The sequence below is a fragment of the Micrasema longulum genome, unplaced genomic scaffold (assembly GCF_059751315.1).
Source record: "Micrasema longulum isolate JH-2025_06_02 unplaced genomic scaffold, ASM5975131v1 h1tg000731l, whole genome shotgun sequence".
NCBI classification, from domain to species: Eukaryota; Metazoa; Arthropoda; class Insecta; order Trichoptera; family Brachycentridae; genus Micrasema; species Micrasema longulum.
The window spans coordinates 117,043-127,704 of record NW_028277926.1 but is presented as its reverse complement, the minus strand read 5'-3'; the positions used below and the strand labels follow the sequence as shown (position 1 = coordinate 127,704).

Below are 10,662 nucleotides of genomic sequence, written 5' to 3'. Positions count from 1 at the left end.
ATTTATGGTGTCAATTTTACTTTTTTTGCTGGACGTTTCGAATTGTAGCCAATATATCGTAGACGACTCTGAACTGTTATATTAAAAATTAGGTTTTGGGTAAATAAAAAATACAATTGGTATCAAATAAAATGCCCAAAATATATGAAAAAAATTACGCGCCTTCTTATCTTCTAGTTTGAATGTCACACATAAAGAGTTTGAATGTCACACATAAAGCGCGTAATACAGAAGACCTTTACACTGGTAACATTGTCAGCATTGCTGCAGCCTTTCCCATAGGCCGCCATTTAGTGTTCTGACTTCTGACAGTTCCTAAGGTATGTATGTATATATAGGTCTTTATTCTCTTGCTGTCCATCGTGTACATTTTCGACTGATTAATTTACAGATAATGCGAGGTTTTTGTATTTGAGCTAAACACTATGGAACAGATAAAGGTTGCTTCAGCCAGTGTTAAGTCTGAACCGGGGACTGGTGATGTGGAAAGAGATATTCTTCATAGTAGAGAAGGTACGCCATGTTCCTACAGAAACGAGGATCCAGGTGTTGCCACCGTAAAGGCTGAACCGGGGACTGGCGATGTACAAGGAGATGTTCTACTTAACGAGGAAGGGACGCCATGTCTCTACAGAAAAGAAGAACCAGGTGTCGCTTCTGTGAAAGCTGAACCGGGGACCAGTCCCGAACAACAGTATACTAAAGAGAGTGATATACTGAATTTTACGGAAATCGACATAGATTATCCTGATATAAAACAAGAATGTTTAGAGTCCTCTCGCAAAACAAAAGGTAAGAATAAGTTTCTAGTGTCTCCTCCTATTTCCATATCGCAAAACCGTCCAATTTTGCCCTTGATGGATATTTTGCCCAAAGAGTCTTATCTATGCTCAACCTTTAAAAAAGTATATTTCCATTTGATTTTGGTAAATTTGGTACATTAAGGAGGAAAGACATTACATATATTTATTTTTGTTAATCTTTGCTTTTAATTTTTGTATAAAATTGTAAGATTCAAGATGTCCATGTATTTATAATTTTCTCAAACTGAACGGTTTGGGTAGGTAGGAAGAAATTGCCTTAAGGCAATATGCCCGCCCTTATATGTATATTTATTGTATATGTATATAAAGTGTTAAATAAATAAATAATTACAAAAAGGGTCAAAATTGGACTGTTTCGCGGTACTGGTTTAAGTTGTTGCGTTCTTTCTTTGAGGAACATATCAATATTTCGTGCTTTCTCATAATGATTTTTTTTTTTATTTACTCTTCAATCAGTTCAACATTCTGTTTTAAACAGATGCAATATTACCGAATATTTAATACTGCATAATGATGTTAGTTATATAACAGCGCCTGCCCTTTTCCAAAACTGCCCGTAAATTTAAGCGCCTTTCTTACGTTTCGCATATAAAGTAACAATTCTAAGTATACAAGATTAGTGAAATTGAAATGTTTCTTAACAAACGAATCACAGAAAGGAACATGATATATTTGTTTATTTAACAATTGTAGGCTGCATCAGTTTACGGGCTGTTAAACTCATCTAATGTTATGCAGACTGTTAGAAATTAATTAACAGAAAACAGATAGCTGGTAAACTGCCGATATGTACAGAAAAATAGATCCGTATTCAGCAATCAGATTCCCCTTTTTATGGGTGAATTCTGACTTGCCTTTGTACGGCTTCTGGGTGTAAAACAGTGCGTGAGATCTCGCTCTAGTATAATTATTGGGAACATACCAACTGATCTCTTTTCCCAGTATATTTGGATTACATATACCTACTTCCAGAATTCAGCTTATAGAAATGTGAACTCTCACACACTAAACAACATTTATAAAATTTGAAAAATGCAGCGCGCACTCAAACAACGAAAGAAAAACAGTGAGCAATTTAAAACACCGTTTTCCGAAAACCCTTCTTAGCAAATTCTACCTCTAGGGTCGCTGTCGGCGCGCAGGCCTTCCTTCCTATTGCTCTAGCCCCTGGTAAGAGGTACAAGTACGCTTATGTCCCAGCTACCCGCCAAACGGTAGCCCAATACTTATAGTGTTAATATTACTTTTCAGATACCGACAAATCGATAGCATTTTCTCTGGAGAGTATCAATCTACGACCTCACAGTTCAAAACTACTATCTCAGTGTGAATATAAAACACCACCGAAAAATACTGGCACTGTGGTGAAACCCTTCTCCTGCTTGCATTGTAATTATACATGTTCACGGATAGGTGATTTAAAACCTCATTTGTTAATACATGCTGGCGAAAAACCGTTCTCATGCACACAACCTAATTATAATTGTTCACTGAAGAGTAATTCAAGTACTCACGTATTGAGGCATGCAAATGTCAAACCGATCAAATGCCCACTTTGTAATTATACGTGTACACGGAACTTTCTATTGAAATGTCACATGTGGATACATACTGGCGAGAAAACATTATTATGCTCAAAATGTAATTTTACATGTTCAAGCAACGGTGCTCTTGAAGTTCACATGTTGACACATACTGGTGAGAAACAGCTCTCGTGCTCAGAATGTAGCCTTGTCTTTTTACACAAAAGCAAATTAAAAAGTCACATGTTGACACATTCCAGGGACAAACCGTTTTCGTGCTTACAGTGTAGTTATACATGTTCACTTAAAAGTAACTTAAAGAGTCACATGAGGGTACATTCTGGCGTGAAACCGTTCTCGTGCTCACTTTGCAGTTATACATGTTTCCGAAAAAATCATTTAAAAGGTCACATGTTGGTACATACTGGCGAAAAACCGTTCACATGCTCGGAATGCAACTTTTCGTTTGCAAATAAAGGCACTTTAAAAAATCACATATTCCAACATTCTAGTATAAGACCGTTTTCATGCTCACAATGCCGTTATACATGTGTTCAAAAAAGTAGTTTAAAAATTCACATGTTAAAACATACTGGTGAAAAGCCGTTCTCGTGCTTACAATGTAGTTATACGTGTATACAAAAAACAAACTTAAAAAGTCATATGTTAAAACATACTAGTGTGAAACCGTTCTCATGCTCACTTTGTCTTTTTACATGTTCACACAAAAGTGCTTTAAAAAACCACATGGCAAAACATACTGGCGAAAAGCCGTTCTCGTGCTCACAATGTAAATATGCGTGTGCAATGAAGGGTAATTTAACGAGTCATATGTTGATACATAGTGGAGAGAAACCATTATCATGCTTACAATGCAGTTATAGATGTTCTCGAATCCGTGCTCTTAAAAGTCACATGATGAGACATACAGGCGAGAAACCTTTTTCATGCTCACAGTGTAGTTATGTATGTGCGCAAAAGCCAAGATTAAAAAGTCATATGTTGTTACACACTGGCGAGAAACCGTTTTCATGCTCACAATGTAGTTTTGCATCTAAATTAAAAGGTGGTTTGAAATGCCACATGTTGACCCATACTGGGGAAAAACCTTTTTCATGCTCACAATGTAAATATACGTGTTCATCTAAGAGTAGTTTAAAAAGTCACTTGCGGATACATACTGGCGAGAAACCTTTCTCATGCTCGCAATGTAGTTTTACTTGTTCAGTGAAGAGTGTTTTAAGATATCATATTTTGAGGCATTCAGATGTAAAACCGATAAAATGCCTGCAATGTAGTTATAGGTGTGTATTGAACCGAGAATTAGAACGTCACATGTGGAGACATACTGGCAAGAAAACATCTTTATGCTCAATATGTGGTTTTACATGTTCCAGCGACAAAGCTTTTAAACTTCACATGTCGACGCATACTGGCGGGAAACCATTTTCGTGCTCTGTATGCAACTTTGTCTTTTTACATAAAAGTATGTTAAAAATTCACATGTCGACACATACCAGTGACAAACCGTTTTCATGCTCACAGTGCAGTTATACATGTTCGCAGAAAGGTAACTTGAAAATTCATATGTCGGTACATTCTGGCCTGAAACCGCTCTCATGTTCACTATGTAGTTATACATGTTACAGAAGTAGTAGTTTAGAAAGTCACATATTGGTACATACTGGCGAAAAACTGTTCCGTTGCTCGGAATGTGACTTTTCGTGCTCAAATAAAGGTAAATTAAAAAATCACATATCCAAACATACTCCTGAGAAACCGTTCTCCTGCTCTTAATGTCCTTATACGTGTTCCCAAAAGAGTCGTTTAAGTAGTCATAAGCTAAATCATTCTGAGGTTATCACTTGACTTGTGTCAATTGAGAGTATTTTAGGGAAAAACATGTTGAGGTAGCGTATGAAAAAGCAATTAGAATTGAATGTCAGGTCGTGTTATTTGCCATGTAGTAAAAAATCGAATTATACGAGCAGTATCATTTCTCTATAAGTAGCGTGGATTTGCGATCTGAAAAAGCGTAAAACAGGAATGTTTCGTGTCATCATGGTTGTTTAATATATACATCAACAATAGTATGAAAGAGATGGAATGTATTGGTATTGGAGCTAAAATGTTTTTTTTTTTCACCGCAACAGTCAAGACCCAATTACAGCGGAGAATAAACATGCTTGAGTAAAACCACATTTAATTTTTGTGTTCTCACCGAAAATCGAACCCGGAACCTATGTGTGTGTTTAGGACGCGCTGGAAACTATGGAAGCCACTATTTGTTAAAATTATTTGTGTTTTGGATATAAATTTATGCCGAATATTTGATAGTATATTTTTATTATTTTATTGAAATTTTTCTGTTTTTTTTTTTTACAATATACATGAGAGGTAAAATAGAGAATCAAAAAAATATCAACAAAGGATAATTACATTGTAATAAAATACATATTAACAGTTAAAATAGTAAACAAAAATCTTACAAAGGCATGGCCTGTTCGTGGGTATAAAAGAAATGTTTATGAATTTTCGCTCCTTTAATAAATAGACAGTTATAATATTTTTGTGTTATATAAGAAATAGAAAATAAAATTTTCTGTAAAAGATTATAAGGTATTTAAAAAAAAAGTATTTAATAGCGTCGGTATGTGTAAGCCAAGCGCTGAATCCTCAATAAAGACGAGTTGATTTACTTTAGGGTTCGGCCTTGGCTATACCGGGGGAAATATTGCTTTTAGCAAATTTTCTTGTTTCATAACCTGCTATGTTTTATGCCTTCAACCATTTTAACTAATATACTTAAATTCATAACTATATACCTGTTTTTACTTCTCTCCACCTCTCTACCACCTTACCACTTTTAAAAATGAAGTTTGCTCAACAATTAAATACAGTTTCTAATAGATTTGAATTATATTCAGTTATTACACCTCTCGGGAGAAGAAAGGTTGTAACAAACTACATCAATTTAATCAAGTCACTGCGGAAGGATTGTTAGTAGGTAGGTACTACGGTATACAATTTGAACATCAAGCGTTAGCAACACTACTTGCCTCTGATGGGAAAGGACGGCACAAAATATTAGTGTTAGTTTATATCCAGAGACATTGAGCTCCCTGGGCTATATGTGAAATTTAATTTACCAACCATTCAATCTGCACATCCCGTAGTTGATATGTCACATTCTAAGAGATAAGATTTTAAGACTGGCAACATTGTCTGCAGCATTTTCAAATGGCCGCCATTCCATGTTCTGACAGTTCCTGAGGTGTGTGTTGTTATCCTTTTTAAACGAGAGTTTTACCTCAGTTAAGTATTCATTCTCTCGCTACCGACAAAGGAGTGGCTTTGGGTAATTAACATAAGTTTGTTGTACCTATAAGCTTTACTAGGAATCGAATATTATGTTTTTGGCCGGGTTTGGTCAACGTCAACAAAGCTGTGACATCCTTAAACATTTCTCATGACGTCCCGGTATGGAGATATAGATTATGGTAATGTAATCATTTGAAAATTACAATAAATGCATAGAAATCAACTAGTAGATTATAAATAAAGTATATTTTGATAGGATAAGTTCTATAGTTTTTACCATAGAACTAAACATTTAAAATCTGATCAACTGACAGATTGCATTGTATGAAAATTGTCTTTATAGAGTTTCAACCATTTAAAAAATATCGAAAATACACGTTTAGGTACCACCATTCGCTCGTCAGGTCCAGACAAACGCAAGCGTTTGGATCGTACGTTTGCTTGCGAATGCTTTAGTTTAGTATTATTGTTTTACACTGGATTGATTGAATCTCCTGTAATCGTCAATAAGTTGTTACTATGTAATGCTATTACAAATTAAAAATTTATTTGAAATTGATTTCATAATTAAAATCTACATGTTATTCAAATCATCAAACCAATAAACAAATCTGTTGCGAAGCTGTTTTGTCTTACAAATATTCTACGATTCTTTAATAGCTCTTTCTAAACAGCCTGTGCTTGACGAAATCTTTCTATTTTTTGTTGGCAAAGCCTGAAAAAAGGTAAAGGTACATTGCTATAGAGGTGTATGTTTGAGGCAAAATAATAATAATTTTCTTAGTTAATATTTTTGTGCAGGTGCATTAAAATTTCATTAATATTTTGACATATGACTTTCAATATGTTTATCTCTTTAACACGGTGCCTAAAAATCTCTTTTGCACTACGCGATGAATGAATTGGTTTTATATTTTTCAGATCTTTGTATTCTAGCTAAAGACTATGGAACATATAAATTTCGCTTCAATCTGTGTTAAGTCTGAACCGGGGACTGGCAAAATAGGAGATATTTATCATACTGGAGAAGGGCCGCATTTTCCCTACAGCGAGGAACCAGGTGTTGCTACCGTGAAGGCTGAACCGGGGACTAGCGATGTAGAACTCCAGTCATGTTCCTACAGAAGCGAGGAGCCAGATGTTTTTACCGTGAAGGCTGAACCGGGGACTTGTGGTTTTAAAGGAGATATTTCCCGTGCTGCGGAAGTGGCACTGAGTCCCCACAGAAGCGAGGAGCCAGATGTTTCTTCTGTAAAGGTTGAACCGGGGACCAGTACTGAGCAGCTGTGTATTATAGAAAGTGATAATCAGATATTTAAGGAAATCGAAATTGAGTTCCCTCCAAAACAGGAACCCTTTTGCAACACTGAAGGTGAGAAAAAAAAATTGTGCTGTCTCTTTTTCATTCTGAATTTAGTTGTTGAGTTTTTTCTTTGAGGAACATGATACATCAAAATGGCGTTTTGTATCTAATAATTATATCAGAATGTCATTTTCAATAGTATTTCACTTACTTTCTTCTCAATTATTTCAACATTTTGTTTTATGATAGCCTTTAATGATTTTTGTAAATGTACACATAGGTCATGCTTTTATGGGATCTTTTTGTTTTTCTTTCTCTCTCTTCAATCCGCGCCTCATGTCTGAGGATGGTGATTACGCCTGACTCTAGGCATGGCTCGTCTGTGGACAGTCTCCCTCCATCTGGAACGGTCTTGTGCTTTTATATAGGCATTCGTCAGAGATGATTCTGATAATTCAGTGACTGTGCCGCTCCATCTTGTCGGTTGACGTCCACGCGATCATATCCCTTTGACACTTCTCAGGGAAAAAAATTTCTCCAAACTATCGGAGTTCCCCCTGGAAATATGTTTAAAAAACTGCGGGATTCTTTTCTCACACACGGATGTTAGTCTTTCTCCTATGTCCAATTCCTAGAGTTTAGATGTATTCGTTCGCCTGGCCGTCCACGGAATCCACCACATTTCGAAAGCTTTGATTTTTTTCTTTTCAAATTCCCTCAGTGTCCAACACTCCACACCGTACATAAACACAATATGTTTTGTAACTTGAATTATATAAAAAAAACTTTCATTTTATTGGTTGGTTGGAAGAAATTACAATTAACATTATGTACAAAAATTTAATTAAATAAATTATGCTAGTTCTGCTCCTGATCGCGCTACTTGCCCGTTAGAAGATGAAAGTTCGAATTGCTGGTTCGCGGGATGCGTTATCCTTTATTTGCTTTGCCACAGAACCCTAAATACCATGACTGCAATTACCTATCGTATTCTGGGTTCTAGCACCTTTATTGTCTGGAACTTCTGACGCGGCAGTCAGGATCAGGTCAGATCTTGTGGTCAGGAAGCAGGGGCTCTTAACGAATTATACAATACAGTCGATTTAATAGTTATTGATTGCAAAATATCTTATTTGCGATCGTGGTGAGAATATAAAAAGCACATGTACACACGCCCAGTTCAGTTGTTATTCTGGCGCCGGAATAATGTCGGTACATACGATAGGCAAATGCAACATTTTAACCAGGGCCCCGTAGGTAGCAAATAAATTCGAACGCCTCATACTAGCAAATGTGCCATATACGTATTATCCGCTAAAATAATACTTACATATAGATTAAAAAACTACTCTTACTCAAATGAAAGACATAACCCCCACAATACATCACATACAAATAATATAATCACTAGATCCTCAACACATGGACAACTTAAACAAATACAAACTAAAACCACTTTCAGACAAAAGGATTTTGAGTATTATTCAATTAAAATCTATAACCTACTTCCACTAGAAAATGTTTAAAAAGGCTTGAAAAAAATGAATAGTGGAGCTAGGTAGAAGTAAAATGGATTGTCTCATTTGCCCATACCAATACTGAACCAACTGCTCCACAAGTGTACAGGTTATGTTAGGTTTTTGTTATTTTCAGTGTGTTTTGTAATATAAATAATGTAGATGTACATAAATACCTTGTTTTTAAAACTGTCTGAATATTTGTTAATTATCTTTGTTTTTTTAGTTGGTCTTCTTTGTTTATTCTCATATGTAATTTAAAAAAAAGTATATTGATAAGTGTCCTCGGCACGGGAAACCCCAGTAAGGTCACATTATTTTTATTATTAACTATAGTCTGTGATCAAAAAATATGAATGAATAAATAAATAAATATATATGGGTGTGTACACGTAGAGTTAATATAGCGTAACGAGCTCCTAAGAGCGCTGTAGAGGTGATATTGCTCTAGCCCTTCATAACGGTATATTACAAGTACCCTGATATCCCTGCTATCCGCTAAACGGTAGTCCAATGCTTCCCATCAGGTTAATTTTGACACTTTTACTTTTCAGGTACTACAAAATCACCACCATTATATCCGGAGAGTACAAATCTACCATCTCATAGCGCACAACCACTACATGAGTGTGAATATACACAAGGACAGAAAAATACTTGTAATAAACGAGTGTTGCCTAGTACTGGGGTGAAAACCCTCCCATGCTCGCAACATAGTTATACAAGTTCACAAAAAAGCGGAAGCGAAAAACCGTTCTCATGCTCAGATTGCAGTTTTACTTGTACTCTGAAGAGTCATTTAAGATGTCATATGATAAAACATACTGGCGTGAAACCGTTTTCATGCTCAAAGTGTAGTTATTTATGTTCGCAGAAAACTAGATTAAAAACTCACATGTTGTTACATTCTGGCGAGAAACCGTTTTCATGCTCACAATGTAGTTTTTCATGTACACGAAAAGACAGTTTAAGATGTCACATGTTAACACACACTGGCGAGAAACCGTTTTCATGCTCACAGTGTGAATATACATGTTCGCGTAAGGGTAATTTAAGAAATCACGTATTAATACATACTGGCGAGAAACCGTTCTCATGCTCGCAATGTCGTTTTACATGCACGCAAAGAGGGAATTTAAAAAGTCATATGTTAAAACATACTGGCGAGAAACCGTTCTCATGCTCAAAATGTAGCTATACGTGTTCACGGAACTGTGATTTAAAACGTCATTATTTGTCAATGCACACTAGTGAGAAACCGTTTTCATGCTCACAATGTAATTATACGTGTACACGAAAGAAAAGTCTAAGGAGTCACATGTTGATACATTTTGAAGAAATTACACAAATCTAAGAATAATTTAGGAAAATGCTAAAATTTATGTCTTTAAAAAAAATAATGTCATCAAATAATTATTAATATCCGACTTATTCCGTATTATTTTTTATGAATTTTTATTAAAACACCGCGCTAAAAATATTTACTTAAAATGTTAAACTGTTTAATAGTTTATTTTCTACATCATTTAAGAACTATGAATTTTTTAGACCTTAATTTTAAAATGTACTTGTTATTTTCTTACTATTTCTATTTTCTCTGAATTGAAATTTTCTTGTTTTGATTACATTTATGAGCACACCCTATTTATTTGTGTGTTTATATTTTTTCCTATATTTAAAATGTATCCAAGTAAATGGCTATTCTTTAATTTTAATTGTATTATTTTACTCTATTTTCTTACTTTCAAAAAACATTTCTTTAGACCATTTTTATCTGGTTTTGTTGAGTTTTTTTCTTCTTAATAAAATTTTTAAAGCAACAAATACAAAATAATGTATTAACATATTACAACAGAGATGAAGAACATTTAAGAGAAGGTAATATAATAACATTGACTGATCATAAGCCCTGTAGATGCCTAGACTTCTATATTCCCTTCTCCTAAATATTCTTCATCTCTGTTTTTATATGTTAATATAAACAGCTCCTCACGGAGTTGAATCCAGTCTTTGTCTACAAAAATTTGGACAAACTCAAAATATTGTTGAAAAATAATATATGTTAATTATTTTATACGTATAAAGTATTATGTCTGTACTCTTTTATTTGATTATGAATTAAAACTAATGTCTGAGCACCCGATGACAAACTATTATTGAATATAATAGTAAAA

At 34.7% G+C, this 10,662-nt stretch overlaps 2 protein-coding genes across 2 annotated transcripts; both read left to right on the top strand.

The window, feature by feature from the left end:
• Nucleotides 1-273: 273 nt before the first annotated feature.
• Nucleotides 274-5,165, top strand: LOC148279334 (uncharacterized). The gene is made up of 3 exons (XM_088230106.1): nt 274-320; nt 392-792; nt 2,076-5,165. The coding sequence occupies exons 2-3, from the start codon at nt 426-428 to the stop codon at nt 4,142-4,144; spliced, it is 2,436 nt and encodes an 811-aa protein (XP_088086232.1). The 5' UTR covers nt 274-320; nt 392-425; the 3' UTR covers nt 4,145-5,165.
• A 547-nt stretch (nt 5,166-5,712) lies between these two features.
• Nucleotides 5,713-10,314, top strand: LOC148279333 (uncharacterized). The gene is made up of 3 exons (XM_088230108.1): nt 5,713-5,847; nt 6,590-7,040; nt 9,043-10,314. The coding sequence occupies exons 2-3, from the start codon at nt 6,614-6,616 to the stop codon at nt 9,840-9,842; spliced, it is 1,227 nt and encodes a 408-aa protein (XP_088086234.1). The 5' UTR covers nt 5,713-5,847; nt 6,590-6,613; the 3' UTR covers nt 9,843-10,314.
• Nucleotides 10,315-10,662: the final 348 nt, after the last annotated feature.

Coding starts and splice junctions, on each gene's coding strand:
- LOC148279334 (XM_088230106.1), top strand. CDS start 426: ATGGAACAGATAAAGGTTGCTTCAGCCAGTGTTAAGTCTGAACCGGGG. Junction 793..2,075: donor GTCCTCTCGCAAAACAAAAG/GTAAGAATAAGT, acceptor ATTACTTTTCAG/ATACCGACAAATCGATAGCA.
- LOC148279333 (XM_088230108.1), top strand. CDS start 6,614: ATGGAACATATAAATTTCGCTTCAATCTGTGTTAAGTCTGAACCGGGG. Junction 7,041..9,042: donor ACCCTTTTGCAACACTGAAG/GTGAGAAAAAAA, acceptor TTTACTTTTCAG/GTACTACAAAATCACCACCA.